Here is a 22,238-nt window from a genome sequence, read left to right as displayed (position 1 = left end):
GAAGGAGAGCAGCAAGCAGGTAAGACCATGACAATTCCTCTCATTCTAGAGGTGTAAGTATGATTGTGCATAGTAGTATTAGGTATGAACATATGCAGGATTGTGTGGATGCTGAGGGTAGATATGTGTGTGTTGTGTGTAAGGTGGATGGAATACAGGTGGTGCTGGTGTCTGTGTATGTGCCTCCACCGTTTGCTTCCCCATTAATAAGAGAGATCATGGGCTTTGTGGCGGACTTCCCTGGGTTGCCGTGGCTATTGGTTGGAGACTTCAATTGCACGCTGAATGACTCCCTAGATAGATGCCAGGTGGAGGGAGCAGGTGGTTCACCGGGGAGTGCGGCTCTCAGGAATATTTTGGGTGAAGTAGGAGTACAGGATGTATGGAGATTGCGTAACCCTGATAAGCGTGAATTCTCGTGTAGATCAGCCACGCACCATTCGCTATCGCGTATAGATCTGGCCCTTGTTAACGACATAATGCTACCACTGGTTAAGGATGTCGTTTATCATCCTCGGTCGTTGTCGGACCATTCTCTGGTTCAGATTGACTTGTGCCTGGGGGTGCTCAGACAGGGACCGAGGCTGTGGAAGTGTAATTCTCATTGGTTGAATGTGTTGGGTGACCTGTCTGGGATTTCTCTGGAAATTAAGGAATTTTTTGATATCAATACAGGGTCGGCTTCGATACCAGGTGTATGGGACGCCATAAAAGCATTCCTGAGGGGAGTTCTGATGAAAGAAATTAACAAGCATAAATCCAGATCCAGGGAGGCGGATGTTAAGGCGCATGTACTAGTGGCTGAGGCTGAGAGAGAGTTTAGTAGATCCCCCACCACGGTTAGTAGCGAGGCGCTAGCGGTAGCTCAGGAGCAGCTGAGATGTCATTTAGTCCAGGCCGCAGATAGAAAGAGAAGCTTTTATCGTCAGAGATCTTTTGAGGAAGGAGAGAAGGTGGGTCATTTGTTGTCGGTGGTCTCGCAGGCCCAGAGGGGCTCCTCTTGCATTCAGGAACTGAGAGATGACATGGGGAACAGTAGCCAGGACACGAAAGGAATATTAGATATTCTAAAAGCTTTTATGTATCTCTATATACTTCCACTGGATCTAGTTCTGATGAGGCTCTGAATGATTTCCTAGGGGAGGCACAGTTATCGGTGCTGTCAGAAGAGGATAGAGAGAGGCTGGAGGAGCCGATTACACTTGAGGAACTGGAAGCTGCACTTGGGGACATGGCAAGTGGTAGGGCGCCTGGAGCTGATGGTCTCCCAGTAGAGGTATACAAAAAGTTGCAGGGGATATTACTCCCTGAATTACTTAAGGTGTTTGAGCACTCATTGGAGGCAGGTTCGTTACCACATTCGATGCAGGAAGCTATAATTGTGGTTATACCTAAACCTGGAAAGGATCCTAAAATACCGGATTCCTACAGGCCAATTTCACTTCTCACGGCTGATGTTAAGCTCCTGGCGAAGGTGTTGGCGAACAGGCTGTCCAAAGTGATTCTGACCATAGTACACCCGGATCAGACGGGGTTTATGCCAGGGAAATCGACGGCTATTAATCTTCGTAGGCTGTACACTAGTTTAAATATTCCGGCGGATAACAGTGGAGACAGGGCCTTGCTTGCGCTTGACGCCGCTAAGGCGTTTGACAGTGTGGAATGGAAGTATTTGTGGGGGGTCCTGAGAACTATGGGCTTTGGTGAGCGGTTCATTCAGTGGGTACAGGTCCTGTATTCTAGTCCTAAGGCGAGAATTAGAGCTAATGGAGGGTTGTCAGACTGTTTTCCCCTTGCCAGGGGCTCCAGGCAGGGATGCCCACTGTCGCCCTTATTGTTTGCTCTTGCAATAGAGCCGCTTGCGGCACATATTCGCTTATCAAGTATAGAGGGGTTTAGATACGGCGAGCTGCACAATAAAGTGGCTATGTACGCTGATGATACTCTACTTTTCATGGGCGATACTGGTGCGTCCCTGGATGCGGCCATGGCATTGATTGACAGATTTGGTAGCTTTTCTGGACTGCGGATAAATTGGCAAAAATCCTCTTTGATGCCAATTGATGGGCAGGCCCTGGCAGGCAGACAAGTAGATAGTTTGGTGCCCTGGGTGGATAAATTTAAATATCTGGGATTACATATAACACCGAGGCTATCGGATTTTGAAGAACTTAATCTGTCCCCATTGCTGGCTACTTTTAGGCTTAAAGTGAGGTCATGGTGTAGACTCTTTCTTTCGGTGGTAGGTAGAGTTAACCTTTTAAAAATAGTTATGATGCCCCAGTTGCTATATATACTGAATAATGCTCCAGTTTGGATCCCTCTGGATAGATTCAAGAAAATTCACTCTATATTTAGAGATCTTACTTGGAAGTACGGACAGGCTAGGATCAAACTGGAGACATTACAGTATTCTAAGTCGGAAGGGGGCCTAGCTGTCCCTAACGCATGGATTTATTTTTTGGCTTCCCAATGTCAGCATTTTAAGGGATGGATTGATCTACAAGCACCGGACATGACTGGGCAGATATTGCAGCATTGGCTGGGCAGTCATGACCTCATGGGCATTCTGGAAGGCTCAGGAATGCATGCAGGGAGGGAAAAACTTCCTCTTATTGAACTTATGAAAAAAGTTTGGGAAAAAGTGAAGCAGCTAAGAGGAGTGGGGGGTATTAGTGAACTTTCTCCTATTGGAAAGAACCACTTGTTGCCAGAACTATTTGCCATACCAGGACTTAGGAACTGGGAAACTTATGGAGTGACGAGAATTGGACAATTAATTAAGGACAAGATATGTAAGTCATTTCAAAACCTGCAGCAGGAATTTAATATCCCTAGGGAGTGGTTCTATAAATATCTTCAAATAAGGCATGCCCTTGAGGTCACGTTGCGGAAAGGATGTGAGATAGCTCAAATGGAGGGGGTTCATAAGCTTGTTCTTCCGACAGGTGGAGGGAAAAGAGGGTTAATATCGCAGGTGTACGCTCTTTTACTGGAAAAATTCTTAGAGGGATATCCGCTTTCAAGAATGAAAAAATGGGAGGCTGACGTGGGAGATATGTCTAAGGATAAGTGGGAAGATATATTGGAAGGAGTCCCCAAGGTGTCCTTGAGTGAACAGGGCAAATTGTCCCAACTATTTATCATACATAGAGTGTACAAAACACCGGTGTTCCTGAAAAAGATAGGAGTGAGAAGTGATGACAAGTGTCCAAAGTGTATGGAAGATGGTGCGGACTTGTTGCATATGCTGTGGTCTTGTCCGGTAGTTGGTAATTATTGGGAGGATGTTAGGAATATGATTAATAGCAAACTGACATTGGGAATTCAAAAAGATCCTAAGGTGTGTATTCTGGGGTATGTGTCTGAGATTGGAGGGACTGAACTGGTTAAGGTAGCTGTGGGGAGATTGCTATATGTGGCCAGAAAACTGATTGCTATGAGGTGGATCCAGGGAAGTCCGCCTACACTGAGCGAGTTTGAACGGAAGGTGCATGACATGCTGATATTTGAAAAAGGGGTGTATGTGAAGAGAGGGTGCCCTCAGAAGTTTGATAAAATGTGGAGTGAATGGTTATCTCATACCCATGTGGTTATATAGGTTCGTGATGATCAAGACCAGTTGTTAGGGTTGGGGGGTTAGGGCAGGGCGAGGGGGGGAGGGATGTTGGGAAGGTTAAGATATTGGTAATTCTATGTCTAAAATACTTGTTTCAGCAAGTGTACACGTAATGTACAGATACGTGATAAAACTGTGTGCTGGTATCTCTATGATTACTGTTGTTCACTGATTCCACACGGTGGATAATGCAAAGAAAGGAAAATACAACGTATTGTTTTATGTTTTACTATGTATTTATTGTTCAATAAAAACGATTTGATTTAAAAAAAGAATGGGTCTGCACAATTGAGGAACGGATGCGGATCCATTTATACGGTCGTGTGAATGCACCCTAACAGACATGGTAAAATGGTAAGTTGTGGCTATTGGAATTTGGGGAGGAGAAAACGAAGATGCAAAACCAAAAATGGGCCTGGTACTTATGGAGTTAATACTGACCTTTACAGCTACCTTCCCCATTAATAGTGACTTCCATAGCACTCCGCTCCCTTAACTGTGACCTCCACAGCACCCTGCCCTTTAACAGTGACCTCTACAGGGCCCTGCCCCCTTCATAATGACCGCCACAAGGTCATGATGGAAAAATGAATCCAGCCAGCAAAGGAAGTAATATAGACAATCACAATACATTAGTAAGTGGCTTGTATTAACTTTCTCTACATAATGAAAGCCACTTGAGGAAGTGAGACAACCCCTTTAATCATGGGATAACCCCTTTAACAGTGACCTCCACAGCACCCGTCCCCTAACAGAGACCTGTGAGCTTCTATTGGCTAATAAGGGTCAAGTGGCGTGTATGGAAGTTAGGATGTGAGTAAAGAACCTGTGAGCTCTTATTGGCTAGTATGTTTTTGGGAATATCTCAAGAATTGTATGTCCTAGAGAGTTGAGACCTTTATGAAAATCTTCCCAGACACCCAATGTACCTATCTGCCAAATTTAGTTTCCATCAGTTCAGGTGTCTGGATGCCTATATGTGACAGACAAACAAACAGACATTCATTTTTACAATAATAATTTCTGTATGTTATAAAAATCAATGTCTGTCTGTCCTCTATAGGCATCCAAATACCTGAACCTTTGGACACCGTTGGCACATAGGTACATTAGGTGTCTGGGAAGGTTTTCATAAAGGTCTCAGCTCTCCAGGACGTACCATTCTTGAGATATTCCCAAAAAATGTATTAGCCATATCCTAACTAAGATGCACACTGTCACATGACCCTTATTAGCCAATAGAAGCTCACAGGTCCTTTAGTATTGACCTACACACAGGTTTCTATAAAAACTCTGCCATTTTTTTTCACCGTTATAGGTCACTGTTAAGGGGGCTTGCGGCTGTGCAGATCATTGTTAAGAAGACGGGATGCTGTGGAGGTCACTGTTATGGGGGCTGGGGCACTGTGGAGGTCACTTGGAGCTTTTTCTAGTACCTCCATCTATCTATCATTTACAAATTTCTACGCCTGTTTTAGGCGTAGAAAATGGTCTAAATGTAAGCCAGTTAGGAAGCTGTCTTACATTTAGAACTGGCGCTGGATGCTTCAGTGGTTTCGCCGCCGGCTATGAGTCTAAAACGCCAGACTACTCAACATGATGGAGCAGTTTTTTTAAGTGCTGCGCTAGCCTGAGACAAATTAGCAAGCAGATTCTTCCCACCTCAACGCCTGTCTCCGGCGCATACCCTGTTCCCTACCACTGTTACCGCTTACCACTACTACTACCCATAGATAGCCAATTGACTGCCTTGTTTGTTCCATGCTATGGTGATTCTGCTGCCACTACTACTGCAGCCATGTGCCTCTTATTACCCTAGCCTTTCCACATCCAAACTGTATTGCTGCTGCTCTCAATTAAAAGGAAGAATTATTCTAAGCTTGTTCAGAAAGGCCTCTTTCAGACGGGCGTTGCGGGAAAATGTGCGGGTGCGTTGCGGGAACACCCGCGATTTTTCCGCGCGAGTGCAAAACATTGTAATGCGTTTTGCACTCGCGTGAGAAAAATCACGCATGTTTGGTACCCAAACCCGAACTTCTCGGGGTTGTGTAGATTGTATTATTTTCCCTTATAACATGGTTATAAGGGAAAATAATAGCATTCTGAATACAGAATTCTTAGTAGGTGATCAATTGAGGGTTAAAAAAAAATAAAAAAATTAACTCACCTTCTCCTCTTGTTCGCGTAGTTCCCGGTCTCTTCTTTACTTCTTTAATGATGAGCTATGGGCTAAAGGACCTTTGGTGACGTCAGATCACATGCTCCAATCACATGGTGCTCTTTGGAATATGGGTCCCTTTGCCCACCTAGGCTGCAAAAAAGTGTCACACATCTGGTATGGGGAATGTGTTTTGGGGTGTCTTTTTACATATACCCATGCTGGGTGAGATAAATATCTTGGTCAAATGCCAACTTTGTAAAAAAAAATGGGAAAAGTTGTCTTTTGCCAAGATATTTCTCTCACCCAGCATGGGTATATGTAAAATGACACCCCAAAACACATTCCCCAACTTCTCCTGAATACGGAGATACCAGATGTGTGACACTTTTTTGCAGCCTAGGTGGGCAAAGGGGCCCATATTCCAAAGAGCACCTTTCGGATTTCACTGGTCATTTTTTACAGAATTTGATTTCAAACTCCTTACCACACATTTGGGCCCCTAGAATGCCAGGGCAGTATAACTACCCCACAAGTGACCCCATTTTGGAAAGAAGAGACCCCAAGGTATTCGCTGATGGGCATAGTGAGTTCATGGAAGTTTTTATTTTTTGTCACAAGTTAGTGGAATATGAGACTTTGTATGAAAAAAAAAAAAAATCATCATTTTCCACTAACTTGTGACAAAAAATAAAAAATTCTAGGAACTTGCCATGCCCCTCACGGAATACCTTGGGGTGTCTCCTTTCCAAAATGGGGTCACTTGTGGGGTAGTTATACTGCCCTGGCATTCTAGGGGCCCAAATGTGTGGTAAGGAGTTTGAAATCAAATTCTGTAAAAAATGACCAGTGAAATCCGAAAGGTGCTCTTTGGAATATGGGCCCCTTTGCCCACCTAGGCTGCAAAAAAGTGTCACACATGTGGTATCTCCGTATTCAGGAAAAGTTGGGCAATGTGTTTTGGGGTGTCATTTTACATATACCCATGCTGGGTGAGAGAAATATCTTGGCAAACGACAACTTTTCCCATTTTTTTTATACAAAGTTGGCATTTGACCAAGATATTTATCTCACCCAGCATGGGTATATGTAAAAAGACACCCCAAAACACATTCCCCAACTTCTCCTGAATACAGAGATACCAGATGTGTGACACTTTTTTGCAGCCTAGGTGGGCAAAGGGGCCCATATTCCAAAGAGCACCTTTCGGATTTCACTGGTCATTTTTTACAGAATTTGATTTCAAACTCCTTACCACACATTTGGGCCCCTAGAATGCCAGGGCAGTATAACTACCCCACAAGTGACCCCATTTTGGAAAGAAGAGACCCCAAGGTATTTTGTGATAGGCATAGTGAGTTCATAGAACTTTTTATTTTTTGTCACAAGTTAGTGGAATATGAGACTTTGTAAGAAAAAAAAAAAAATCATTTTTGCGCTAACTTGGCCATTGTAGAACCTCAGGAAACATGACAGGTGCTCAGAAAGTCAGAGCTGCTTCAAAAAGCGGAAATTCACATTTTTGTACCATAGTTTGTAAACGCTATAACTTTTACCCAAACCATTTTTTTTGTACCCAAACATTTTTTTTTTATCAAAGACATGTAGAACAATAAATTTAGAGCAAAATTTATATATGGATCTCGTTTTTTTTGCAAAATTTTACAACTGAAAGTGAAAAATGTCATTTTTTTGCAAAAAAATCGTTAAATTTCGATTAATAACAAAAAAAGTAAAAATGTCAGCAGCAATGAAATACCACCAAATGAAAGCTCTATTAGTGAGAAGAAAAGGAGGTAAAATTCATTTGGGTGGTAAGTTGCATGACCGAGCAATAAACGGTGAAAGTAGTGTAGGTCAGAAGTGTAAAAAGTGGCCTGGTCTTTCAGGGTGTTTAAGCACTGGGGGCTGAGGTGGTTAATAAGTGTGGCAAATATTCCCATTAAGTTGTTTCAAAGAACAGGAAAAAGTCAAAATCATGGAGTTTGGACACACATTTCTGGCTGTATTACATCTAATAGAGGCGGAATACAATATCTCCTTTGGATAAATAAAACGCTTTAATTTTGTCTCCATTCATTGTCAATAGGGACAAAACTGAACTGAACAGAACGAAATGCTCCAAAATGCATTCCGTTCCGTTTAGTTGTGTTCCCATACCAGAGAGCAAACCGCAACACGTTGTAGTGTGCTTTACATCCTGGGATGCGCAAGCAAGACAGATCCGGCTTGACACCCAATGCAAGTCAATGGGATGTATCCATTTTCTCTAACACAATCTGCCACAATAGAAAACGGATCCGTCCTCCATTGACTTTCAATAGAGTTCATGACTGATCCGTCTTGGCAATGTTAAAGATAATACAACCGGATCCGATCATAACGGAAGCAGGCGGTTGTATTATCAGTAAAGGAAGCGTTTTTGATGAACCCTGCCGGATCCAGTAAAAACGCTACATGTGAAAGTAGCCTAATGTGAATTGTCAGAAAATGATTTTACACCATTTTTAAATTTCTAACAGATTTTGCATTTATTTAATGTAATTAGGTTTATTCATTTACCATTGATGATGGACAATAATCTGGAGCCCTCTGCAATAAATGTTTTTGATGTGATTCACTTTTTGATGACAAAATCTGCAAAAACCAAAGAAGCATAATAAAAATGGATAAATGAGAGCATGTACAAGTCATAAATCAAACATCAACATGTGATTTTTAACAGTAAAACTACATGCTTCATATTATAAAAAGGAAACTTACTCTCCATTTCCAACAGGACAGACAGGGCCCAGTTTAGAGATCAGAATTTTTTTATAATTATAAGTTAACACTCTCCCAGTTTTCCCCCTCCCCGCCATCGCTAATCAGCACCTTTCTACCATGACACAGTAGGAGAAAGCTGTCAATCATCCACGGAGGATGATTTCTGCTCCTTAATATCGGGAAGCATCAGATAGGTTAACATAACATAAAACTTGTAACATAGTAAGGGACATTTATTAAGCCCTTTACACCACTACTGTGGCATAAAAAAGTCGCACATTATGGCGCATGCCCTATGTGCACCATAATTTGCGCCTTAAGCTTCCCGCCACTTTTATAAAGTGGCGAGAAAAAGGGCAGTGGTTTATGCCACTTTCCGCATATACTATAACTTTCGCCAGAAAGTTATATAAGTTATACCTGGTGTAGACTTCGGTTTCTGGTGCACGGCTGGGCAAAGGGCATCTGCCTCTTAATAAATTAGGGGCATCTCGTTCCAGTGCAGGGAGATCAAGATTGGTGTATGCATGCGCTAGTCTTGATAAATATCTCAGAATCAATCTACGGTATGTTCATACATAGTGTGCAGAAAATCCACAGCGTTATACAACAGCAGCAAACGTAAGTGCATGAGATTTAAACTCATCCACACACTGCATAAAAATCCACAGTGGAAATCAACCTGTAATGCATAGGGTAAAATATGTGGCAACACTGCTGTAAAATCTGTGACAAATCCGCAGTAGAAATTCCACGCAAGTCATATATTATGAATGTGCCGCCAAAAAGTTTAAGAAATACGCCTATATTAGTCGTACTTCAGGTGCAGATTGCGGCACAATGGTTAGTTGCTCCACAATCTGCGACTTATGCTCGCTCACACCAGGCCTCTTCATAACTCCGTCTGATCCATCGCCAACTTAGGGGTTTATTAAGACCAGCATCTAAAACGCCAAAAATGTGCCTCCGAAAAAAATCTGCTGTGTAATTGGACCTGTCATTGAGATTTTAAACCTGCATGTTAATTTATGCTGTGAATTTCCACCACAAATTTTATCCACAGCAAATCCACAATAAATCTTCAGCCATGGGGGTATGTCCAGAATAGAGGAGTGAACACACAGTTCTAAGGAGATGCTTTTTTTCTTTATGGCTCACCAGATCCGTGTTGCTTCTGGGGTGAAATGGTGAGGACAAGAAAGGGTCCACTGGCAATACCAGCTTTTCTGGATCCTCTTTATTTGCGGATTTATTGTGGATCCAGAAAACAAGGATACTGGCCGTGTGCATTCTGCACTTTGTGGAATGGCCAGGCCCTAATAGAACAGCCCAATCCTTGTCCATAATGCAGACAATAGGACATGTTCTATTTTTTTGCGGGACGGCTATGGACACGGAACGCACACAAAGTCATTTCTGGGTTTTTTGAGGACCCTTTGAAGTGAATGGTTCCGCATACGGGCCACAAAAAAATGGGGTTTGGGTGAGATAGCATTTTTCATTTTTGTTTAGTAGCCCCGTGGCAGTGTCCTACATAGTATCATTTGAAGACCGTTTACAATTAGGCTTTTCCTATAAGCTCACTGCTTTCTGTCTTCTATTCTCTTTCTTCCTCTTTTTTTTATTCCTGGTGTTTCCTAGTATGCTGTCCCAGCTATCATGCCTATTGCTCCTATACATTCTCCTCTCAATGTTAGAGGATTTAATGATGTGCCTAAAAAAAAAAATCTAAGTTTTTTTTTGAGATGGTGTAGATCCTGCTCATTTTAAGACGGCTCACGTTCCCAGTATGCATTCTAAGTTTTATAACTTTTGGTCGCATAGCTAAAATCCAGTCTAAGGGCTATATTAAATTGCCCAGATAATGGCCAATGAGCTTTCGTAGCAAGGCAGTGAAATACTGCTGCTCGTTCATCGGGCAATCAAGATTTTTAAACATGCTTAAAAATCGTTGTTTGCCAGTGGCAGATCGTCTAATCACGATCTGCTGCCGGCAAACAATGATTCAGTAAGGGGACAAGCAATCGCATTAGCGATCGCTCCAACCCATACCATGGAGGAAATCGCTGCATGTAATACCAGTGGTAACAAAGAAACATCAGGAGTCATTTATCAAACTTGTGTAAAGTAGAACTGGCTTAATTGCCCATAGCAACCAATCAGATTCCTCCTTTCATTTTCCAAAGGAGCTGTCCAAAATGAAAAGCGGAATCTATTTGGTTGCTATGGGCAACTAAGCCTGTTCTAATTTATTGATAGGAAGGAAAAAAATACATCTGTCCATTCAGATCAGCCTGTTATCCTGCAAGTTGATACGATCCAGAGAAAGAAAAAAAAGAAAAAAAAAACATATGAAGTAAGAAGCAAATTTTACTCTCTACAGGGGAAAAAAATCCCGACTCCAATCAGGCAATCAGAATAACTCCCTGGATCAACAACCTATCTCTAGTAACTATAGCCTATAATATTATTACACTCCAGAAATACATCCAGGCCCCTCTTGAACTCTTTTAGTGAACCCACCATCACCACCTCCTCAGGAAGAAAGTTTCATAGTCTCAATGCTCTTACCGTAATGAATCCTCTTCTAGGTTAGTGTAAAAACCTTTTTTTGGCTAGACGCTGAGGATGTCCTCTCATTACAGTCACAGTCTTGGGTATAAATAGATCAAGGGGTGCACCTAGCCTTTCTGCTGCCTGAGCCGAAAACTGAAACAGCGCCCCCCCGTCCCAATGCCAATTTCCTAACTTAACCCCTTTCATTGCCCATGGCCATTCCGCTGCCCCCCTCTTGCCCATATCTGGTGCTGCATGAGGTGATCGTCTCACCTGGCCTCATTGGTGGTGCAGCCATGTCTGTACTGACTCTTGATATAGTAATACATAGTTATTAGCTCTCCCCTCAGTTGTCTTTTTTCTAAACTAAATAACTCTAATTTTGAAAATCTTTCTGGGTACTGTAGTCCCCCCATTTCAGTTATTATTTTAGTTGCCCTTCTCTGAACCCTCTCCAACTCTTCTATGTCTGTCTTGTTCACAGGAGACCAGAACTGTACACAGAACTCCATGTGTGGTCTGACTAGTGATTTGTAAAGTGGCAGGACTATGTTCTCATCTTGGGCCATTGTCTTATTGGCCTTGGCAGCAACTGTCTGACACTGGTTTCTACAGCTTAGTTTGCTGTTGACTAAAATTCCCAAGTCCTTTTCCCTGTCAGTGTTACCCAGTGTTTACCATTTAGTTTGTACAGGTAACTTGCATTATTCCTTCCTATGTGCATGACCTTACATTTGTTTGTTTGTGTGTTAATCACTTCATTACCAGAGTGTTTATCCTCCTTCCTTACCAGGCCAATTTTTCCATTTTTGCAATGGTCCTATCAAACTGCAAATAACTATTTATTTTTTGAGCCAACCTACATGTACAGTTGTGGACAAAAGTTTTGAGAATTACATAAATATTGGAAATTGGAAAAGTTGCTGCTTAAGTTTTTATAATAGCAATTTGCATATACTCCAGAATGTTATGAAGAGTGATCTGATGAATTGCATAGTCCTTCTTTGCCATGAAAATTAACTTAATCCCAAAAAAAACTTTCCACTGCATTTCATTGCTGTCATTAAAGGACCTGCTGAGATCATTTCAGTAATCGTCTTGTTAACTCAGGTGAGAATGTTGACGAGCACAAGGCTGGAGATCATTATGTCAGGCTGATTGGGCTAAAATGGCAGACTTGACATGTTAAAAGGAGGGTGATGCTTGAAATCATTGTTCTTCCATTGTTAACCATGGTGACCTGCAAAGAAACGCGTGCAGCCATCATTGCGTTGCATAAACATGGCTTCACAGGCAAGGATATTGTGGCTACTAAGATTGCACTTCAATCAACAATTTATAGGATCATCAAGAACTTCAAGGAAAGAGGTTCAATTAGGTTGTTAAGAAGGCTTCAGGGCGTCCAAGAAAGTCCAGCAAGCGCCAGGATAGTCTCCTAAAAAGGATTCAGCTGCGGGATCGGAGTGCCACAAGTGCAGAGCTTGCTTAGGAATGGCAGCAGGCAGGTGTGAGCGCATCTGCACGCACAGTGAGGCGAAGACTTTTGGAAGATGGCCTGGTGTCAAGAAGGGCAGCAAAGCAGCCACTTCTCTCCAAAAAAAACATCAGGGACAGATTGATCTTCTGCAGAAAGTTTGGTGAATTGACTGCTGAGGACTGGGGCAAAGTCATATTCTCCGATGAAGCCTCTTTCCGATTGTTTGGGGCATCTGGAAAAAGGCTTGTCCAGAGAAGAAAAGGTGAGCGCTACCATCAGTCCTGTGTCATGCCAACAGTAAAGCATCCTGAGACCATTCATGTGTGGGGTTGCTTCTCATCCAAGGGAGTGGGCTCACTCACAATTTTGCCCAAAAACACAGCCATGAATAAAGAATTGTACCAAAACACCCTCCAACAGCAACTTCTTCCAACAATCTAACAACAGTTTGGTGAAGAACAATGCATTTTCCAGCACGAGGGAGCACCGTGCCATAAGGCAAAAGTGATAACTAAGTGGCTCGAGGACCAAAACGTTGACATTTTGGGTCCATGGCCTGGAAACTCCCCAGATCTTAATCCCATGGAGAACTTGTGGTCAATCCTCAAGAGGCGGGTGGACAAACAAAAACCCACTAATTCTGACAAACTCCAAGAAGTGATTATAAAAGAATGGGTTGCCATCAGTCAGGAATTGGCCCAGAAGTTGATTGAGAGCATGCCCAGTCGAATTGCAGAGGTCCTGAAAAAGAAGGGCCAACACTGCAAATACTGACTCTTTGCATAAATGTCATGTAATTGTCGATAAAAGCCTTTGAAACGTATGAAGTGCGTGTAATTATATTTCACTACATCACAGAAACAACTGAAACAAAGATCTAAAAGCAGTTTAGCAGCAAACTTTGTGAAAACTAATATTTGTGTCATTCTCAAAACTTTTGGCCATGACTGTATTTGATATTACTTTTCACAGGACACCTTAGACCTTTTTTTATGTCATTAGGTGACATACAATTTTTTTTTTTTTTTTTAAAGAAAAACAGAAAATTATGAAAAAATTATATTTTTTTAATTCTTAGTAATATGTTTTAACTGTTACAAAAGATTAAAAAAAATAAAAATTCTAAAACCATTAACATATGTGTGTACTATGAAAATGAATGCCATTTGTGAAGTTTACCTACTGACTGGGCTCACCACAAGACATGAAATGAGTGGAGCGCATTTTGGAGGTCTATTTTTCTATTGCTGATTTTCTGGCACCATACTGCCAGAAAGGGGGCGTTGCTAGGTTAAAACATTCGGGGCCTGGGCCCCTGATGTTTTGTCCCAGGCCCTGAATGTCCTGTCTGCCAGCTAGATACAACTGAATTGCCGTCCTTAGGATGGCAATACAATTGAATCTAATGCACTGGAAGAGCTGAAGGACCTGTGGTGACATCACTGGTCATGTGACCAGTAAAACAGGCATTGGTTGAGAAGGACCTGAGATGATGTCACTTGGGGGAAGAAGCTGTAGTGAGGTCTGCTACATGAGGAGAGGCAAGTGAAGGGAGAGGCAGAGCAATGCTGGAAGTTGTGGTTATTTAACTGGGACTGTATGTTAGGGCTGAAAAGAGGGCTGTTATTTATTTAGAACTATGTGTTGGAGGTGGGTCATGTTATTTACATGGGACTGTATGTTGATGGCAGCTGTGGGAGTGAGTGATGTTATTTACATGGGAATGAATGTTGGAGGGGGCTGGGGAAGCGTGATGTTATTGACGGATCTGTTATGATTCCCATAGACTTCTATTATGACAAATCAAAACGGAATGTCTCTTAAAGGTTTCCATTTTGCATTCCGTCTTATGGATTCTGTTATTTTCAGTTATAACCAACGGAAAACAAAAACAGAATCTATAACATTTACAATCCATATTTACATGGGACTGTATGTTGATGACGGCTGTGGGAGGGAGTGATGTTATTTACATGGGACTATGGCGGAGGGTGGAAAATAGTGTTATTTACATGGGACTATATATTGGAGGGAGCTGGAGGGAAGAGAGTGATGTTATTTGCATAGGACTGTATTTTGGAGGGGGCAGGAGAGATGGTGTGATGTTATTTACATGGGACTGTATAGTGAATGGAGGAATATAACTACAGGGGGCATTATTAATACTGGGGGCACTTCAGGGTAAGCATTATAACAGTAGTGGGCAGTATAAATACTGGGGGCACTGTAGAGGACATTATAGGCATTCTTATTACTACTAGAGGCTCTATAGGAGGGACTTATAAATCTGCCTTATTTTTTCTAAGAGCACTATGGGGGGCCTTATTACTACAGAGGGGTCTGTAGATAGCTTTATTACCACTGGAGGAACAATAGGGGGCCTTATTTCTACTGGGGCTCTGTGAAGGTATTATTAATACTGGAGGGCTCGTCTATGAATGGGGGAACTCTTGGGGAGCATTATCATTGTTGGGGGCACTGTAGGGGAAAGTAACGCATTCTAGAAGGGAATTACTATTGGTGGTACTTCAGGATAGTATTTGAGGGTATTGGGGAACACAGCGAGCAGCAGGATAACACTGTGGGGACTCCAGGTTGGGGATGATGATAAAAATATGAGAAAGATAAGATGTCTGTGTGTCACACTCAGCAGAGACGAGGTGGCTGAGAGAAGTTATATGGACCAAATGGAGAAGATAATGACAGAGAAGATCTACATCGGAGGAGACGTCACCTGGGAGCCCCTGGATGTGAGAGATGTGATGCTGCATAGCAAGTACAGCAAAATGCATTGTGTGTGTGTGTGGGGGGGGGGCGCGATTTAGAGAACTAAGCCATATTCATTGGGACTTGGGCCCCGGATCTTTTGAGACCCTAGTAACGCCCCTGCTGCCAGAACACATGTTGTACAGTACCAAAACCTGAGAAACACCCACAAAGTGACTACTTTCTAATATGTTGACCCCCTAAAATATTCATCTTGGGGAAATTTTGAAAATTTTATGAATTTAGGTGGACAAAATACAATTTTTTTTAAAAATTTAAATGGCCTTTTACATTCACCATGTGGCCTTGAAAAAACACACATTATCACAAATTAAAAAATGTGGGGGGTTCAGTCAGCACAACCCTGTATGCAGGTGCACATCGCTATGGCGAAATACACATACAAACGCAAAAACACAAATGCAATAGCACTCTGCAACCAGCACTCTGCCCTGCCTCTATGCTGGATGTTGAATGAGGCATTGGTGTACATTTTGGCCAAAGCGTAATAAGCCACTCACCACGTCAAGGTCGCCTCTATGAGTGGTCCCTAACACTAGTTCCTACCTGTTTATGGGCCATGATAGCCACACAAAGTCCAGGGAGCGCAGGTACAGCATGCACGCCAGGCACACTCTGCTTTTAACCCCGTCCGGTGCCGTGACAGCTTTCATCGGATCCAGGGATGCAAGTACCAACATGCATGCTGAGCCCACTATATACTTCTCCTGGAGCCAAATGGCTACTGGTAGGCGCTGTAAAAGCAGACTCAGTTTTATACTGACTTTAAAACCAGCCTCCAGGGCAGACTAACTGGTCAGGTGTGCATGACTGCATGGAGAGCGCCACGCCTCCAATATATACTACAAAAAAAAAATGTGGGGGGTTCAGTCAGCACAACCCTGTATGCAGGTGCACATCGCTATGGCGAAATACACATACAAACGCAAAAACACAAATGCAATAGCACTCTGCAACCAGCACTCTGCCCTGCCTCTATGCTGGATGTTGAATGAGGCATTGGTGTACATTTTGGCCAAAGCGTAATAAGCCACTCACCACGTCAAGGTCGCCTCTATGAGTGGTCCCTAACACTAGTTCCTACCTGTTTATGGGCCATGATAGCCACACAAAGTCCAGGGAGCGCAGGTAGGAACTAGTGTTAGGGACCACTCATAGAGGCGACCTTGACGTGGTGCGTGGCTTATTACGCTTTGGCCAAAATGTACACCAATGCCTCATTCAACATCCATTATCACAAATTCATATACTCCTGCCGTTTTGAATGATACCCTATATGTGTTTTTTACTGATATTTTGGGCTCGACTGGAATACTTCAAAGGATTGCAGCACATTTTGGATTTTGGAGGTCTACTTTTCTATTGCTGACTTTATTGCACCATACCACCAGAAGACATGTTGTACAGTACCAAAACCTGAGAAACACCCATGAAGTGAGGTGCTGACCCCCTAAAGTATTCATCTTTGCACTTTTGGCTTTTTTAGGAAAACTTAATGAGTTTAGGTGGACAAAATGAAAACACTTTTTCCCCAACTGCCAAAATATAAAAAGCAACTTCTATATAATACCCACCCATATTTATTTTTATTGTTTTTATATTTAAATATAGAGATATTTATTTTTATTATATTTCTTACAGAGGATTGAGCCCCATCTCTTTTTGCTCCATTTGGTCATTTGCATATGAATAAGAACAGCAGCTGTTTATCATACAGAAAAAAGGAAGGTATATAGTTTTAGTCAGCATGATGAGCCCTACCAGGCAGTATGTCTGATTTAATAGGGTTGATGCTGGTGACAGAGCTTCTTTAAATGTGCCTGGAGTTGTGTGGGATTCATCATCCGGTTCTGCAGGGCATTGTTCACAATTAAACGGTTATCAGTGTGGGATGTGGCCAAATGGTGTCCACTTCTATGCCTTTTTGTGACTCTTCCTGTCTGTGTCTCTGTTGACATTCTAAGCTCAGTGGCCACTTCCGTCTGAGAACACACTGCTTGAAGCCTCGCAATGGTTTCATGATGTCAAAATGTGAACAGCATGATGAGGATGACTGTTTAAATACCAATTCTAATTGAACCAGGAAATTAATTGGGCGATCCATGGATCAAACACCTGTTGTGAATTTTGCTTATAAGCCCCTTTTTGGGAAGTAAGGTGGGCAAAATTTCAATTTCATCATAATTTTTTTTTTTTTTTTATGGCGTTCACCGTGCGGTTTTATAGATCAGGTCGTTGCGGACGCGGTGATATATAACATGTGTAGGGAATTTTATTTTTTAATTTTTAATCAGGGATAAATGTGTTTTTTTATTTTTACATTTTTTCACTTTTTAAATTTTTTTTTTTTACCCAGACCAACTTGGTTCTTGAAGATCCAGTGGGTCTGATGTCTGTATAATCTTGAAGATCCAGTGGGTCTGATGTCTGTATAATACAGTACAGTACACTATATAGTGTACTGTACTGTATTTCACTTAGACTTTGTCTGAACAGATCTCTGCCTTAGCACAGATCTGTTCAGCACCACGGAGAGCAGGATGCCTGAGAAGGCGTCCTGTTGCCATGGGAACCTTCCCCATTTGCCACAACTGAGCAGACTGGGAAGGGGAGGGAGGGGGGCTACCTCCCTCTGTGACCCCATCCTGTCCGGGGGCTGCAAAGGCACAGCAGCCCCTCGATGGGAGAGGGAGGGAGCTCCCTCCCTGTTAACCTCTTCCATACAGCGGTCCCTACGGACCGCGGCATTGAAGGGGTTAAAACGGCTGACATCTGCACAGATGTCAGCCGTTTGAATCAGATTGTCAGCAATGAGCTGACAGTCTGATTCAACCGCTTGGTCAGCCTGAGAATAAATGGGGGGCGGGCGGAAGATCGCGTGCCCGCCCGCCCCCCACACTGCCGCTCGCCTCCCGCAATCCTCCCCCCGCTGCGCCCACAGGCACACAAACACAGAGGGCTGCAGGGGGGGCTAACTTTGAAATACAGGCGCTTTGAGGTTTCTGATCCCTGCGGTCACGGACCGCAGAGATCAGAAACTTGCATAAGCGCTACAAACCGCAGGTCTGAATTGACCTGTGGTTTGTAGCGATCGGCAATGCAGGGGGGTCACAGGATCCCCCTAGGCATTGTCACGGGGTGCCTGCTGAATGATTTCAACAGGCACCCCGTTCTAATCACTGCTGGCCGTGCGGCAGTGATCAGAAATACACAGGACGTACTGGTACGCCCTGTGTCCTTAAGTGGTTAACTCCTTAAGGACACAGCCTTATTTCACCTTAAGGACACGGCCATTTTTTGCAAATCTGACCAGTGTCACTTTAAGTGGTGATAACTTTAAAATGCTTTGACTTATCCAGGACATTCTGAGATAGTTTTTTCGTCACATATTGTACTTCATGGTAAAATGGAGTAAAAAAAAATAATTCATTTTTATTTATAAAAAAATACCAAATTTTCGGGGGCGGAGCCTGGCCGTGGATGCAGATGGCTGTGTGAAACCTCGGCTCCTCCATACCTAAGCGAATATAACCAATTTTACAGCGGTGACCCACTCCAGAATGGTCAAGTACGGGAGAGACAGGGGTCCTGACCCCCCCGATACACCGAAAACCCAAAAGAGCCAACAAGCTATGCAGCGTTTCCTCAAGAAGAAAGCCCTTCACTCACCAGGCACGGGCCCTAAGATGGCGGCGGCAGCAGCATGCGCTGAGGAAGGAGAGGAATCTGATGCGGACAGCTCGCAGGGGGATGTAGTGGAAACTCGGGACTCCTCACCGGTGTCGAAGTCCTTCCTAACCAAGGTACTGGGGCAGGCACTTGAAAAAGCAATAAAGCCAGTATTGGCCGAACTGTCTGATATAAAATCGGAGATTACACAAATGGGGCCCAGAGTGGAGACGCTGGAAACTGCGACTCAGGAACTGGTAACACACTCCACAGGAATGGCGGATTACCTCGACATGCATACCGCAGAGCTCAACAGAGCGATGTTAATGCTAGAGGACCAAGAAAATCGCAGCAGAAGGTGAAACATTTGCATCAAAGGACTGCCAGAGTCCTGGGCCTCTGAGACGCTGAGCAAAGTAGCTATGGAAATATTCGCTGACTTATTAGGTCAGGAACCAGCTGCCTCGATTACAATTGAACATATCCACAGGGCCCTGAGACCCATACCGAGGCCGAACGAAAGACCCAGGGATGTGGTCTATGGCTTGCTTTCCTTTGTGGACACTGCCAGCATAATGTCCTCAGCTAGAGACAGAAGGCAGATCACATATGATGGAGCGGACATTGCACTTTATCAGGATATCGCACCCTCCACGCTTGCAAAAAGACGCATCATGAAACCTCTACTAGATGTGCTGGGAGCGCAAAAAATCCCATACATGTGGCTATATCTCTTTGGCATCTCGATCCTGAAAAACGGGAGACTTATAGCGATACACACCCCAGAAGACCTGGAGAAAGCCTGGGAGGCCATAGGAACCCATCCGATAGTAGTCCTTTCGTGGATGCCGATAGCTCAGCCAGCAAACTTACCGCAACTCACACAAGTGGAGCCCTGGAAGAGAGTACTGAAGGCAAAGTCCAAGTTAAACAAGTCGGTACCCTGAGCACACTCTCCTCCACCCTGAAGAAGGAACCAGGGGTTAAAAATCTCAGATTAACAGGACAGTCATAATTGTCCCTTCTTACTCACCAACCCACGTGGAGTTTACCCACATTGAGGGTCTCGGCTCTGAACTTTGGGCCTACTTTCCAACTTGCCAGTTCTTATTAATAGTCTTGAAAATTTACTGTAGTTCTGGTTTACTATTGAAATGTGGCGTGTACCTCCTGTATATGCTTTCAGCTGTCTTTCCTAAGTGTATATCTAGATTGAAACCACCCTACCCTTCCTTTTTGTTAACCCTTACTCTAGAATTGGGAATATCACTCCCTCCCCCCCCTACCCATTGCCCCTCCTCCCTTTCCCTTTTTCCCCCCTACTCAAAAAAGGAAAGAGACAAGATCAGCATAAATTGCAGGGTGACTAACCAGATTCTCAAATACAGCTTGGTTTACACGTTTGGGGTACAACGACCAGGCTAAGTTTCTTATCTGCACCCCGATATCATTACACCCCCCCTCCCCTCTTGAATTAGCAGATCCATATAACATTTGTTGAATAATTTCATTGCTGTATTGCTCAGTACTTGCATTTTTATACTTTTTTTTTCTCTCTCTAAATTCACCCTAGCTAACTTGTACGCTCCGAACACAGCCACTGTACAATGGCTCCTTAAAGCCTTAGACACTATTAAACTTTTTGCAGAAGGTCCGGTGATCTTGGGTGCGGATCTCAACCTAGTATTGAACCCAGAAATTGATTCATCCACATCCAAGACACACATTGCGCAGAAACATATAAGTAGGCTACATAGAAAGCTGCATGATCTACAACTGATAGATATATGGAGAAACCGCAACCCCACAGTTAAAGACTACTCCTTCTATTCCAACCCACATGGCTCATACCAGAGATTAGACATCAGATGGATTAGATGGAACATCACCATCTCTGACCATGCACCCTGCCACGTGACCCTCACCCTGGCATCTCTACCAAGAAGAGAGTGGAACTGGAGACTCAATGAGTCCCTGTTGAACAACAGGCTACAATCCGAACAGGTCAGGACTCAATTAGAGCTGTATTTTGGGATCAATTCCACCGCACACAGCACTCCCTCTATTGTATAGGAAGCCCATAAGGCATATGTTAGGGGATGTTTTATTTCTTTAGAGACCAGGGTTAAAAAGGAGCAGCAAAAGGCTTTGGATTCAATACTAGCTCAAATAGCAAGGGTGGAAAAGCTTAAACTATCTGCAAGCAGAGAGAATCAAGGGGAACTCACAGAGCTTAGACTGCAACTCAACAAACTCCTAGCCCAGAGAGTAAGGAAACAGATGTTAAATTTCCAACATAAAGTATACGCCCATGGGAACAAAGGGGGTAAACTGATGTCCTCATTACTGAAAAAGGCCAAAAATGTAACATACATCCCCAAAATAAGAAGAACAGATGGAAATATTACCCAGGATACGCCGGAGATAGCAAAAGCCTTCCAAGAATTTTACGCGGCGCTATACAACCTTAACCAAACAAAAACCCCAGACCAAGAAAATATTAGACAGACACATATTACAGAACTTCTACACTCTCTTAAACTACCGTCAGTACCTCCAGATGCCACAGAATCACTGACTAACCCTGTCACGAAGGAGGAAGTCAGTCTTGTTATACAGAGCTTCCCCCCAGGTAAAAGCCCAGGCCCGGACGGTCTGCCCTTACTGTATTACAGGAAATTTCAGGCTATTCTTATACCCCGATTCACCGATGTGTGTAATTATTGCAGGGAGGTCACCTTCCTAAACAGACACAAGAATCGTATGTCACACAAATTCATAAAGAAGGCAAGGATCCTCAGGACTGTGGAAGTTACAGACCAATATCCCTCCTGAATCTAGACCTAAAGATCTGGGCTAAAATACTAGCAACTAGATTAAGCAAAATACTACCCTCCTTAATAGGCCCAGAACAGTCTGGATTTGTCCAAGGTAGGGAAGGAAAAGACAACTCTCACCGGATTTCATGCAATTCACGCTGCAAAAAGAAAGAGGTTCTCGTTGGTCCTGCTGAGCATAGACGCCGAGAAGGCGTTCGACAGGGTCAATTGGAGCTTCATGAAATGGACTCTGGAAAAATTTGCCATCCCTGATCCGTTCATACATTCAATATTTACTTTATACCAGCAACCACATGCCAGATTGAAAGTTAACAGCACACTCTTCCCAACACTTGAAATAACAAATGGGACAAGACAGGGGTGCCC

The 22,238-nt window shown here is 43.3% G+C and overlaps 1 protein-coding gene across 1 annotated transcript in view; it reads right to left on the bottom strand.

The window, feature by feature from the left end:
* Window positions 1-22,238, bottom strand: part of RECK (reversion inducing cysteine rich protein with kazal motifs) — a 1,014,637-nt gene that overhangs the window by 886,294 nt on the left and 106,105 nt on the right. The window contains exon 3 of the mRNA XM_040433615.1: window positions 8,340-8,414. Coding sequence (XP_040289549.1) covers window positions 8,340-8,414 — 75 coding nt within the window. The remainder of the gene's footprint in view (window positions 1-8,339; window positions 8,415-22,238) is intronic.

This window comes from Bufo bufo, chromosome 5 (genome assembly GCF_905171765.1).
Source record: "Bufo bufo chromosome 5, aBufBuf1.1, whole genome shotgun sequence".
Classification (NCBI taxonomy): Eukaryota; Metazoa; Chordata; class Amphibia; order Anura; family Bufonidae; genus Bufo; species Bufo bufo.
Note: the sequence above shows the minus strand (reverse complement) of the source record. Positions and strands in the feature narration are given on the sequence as shown.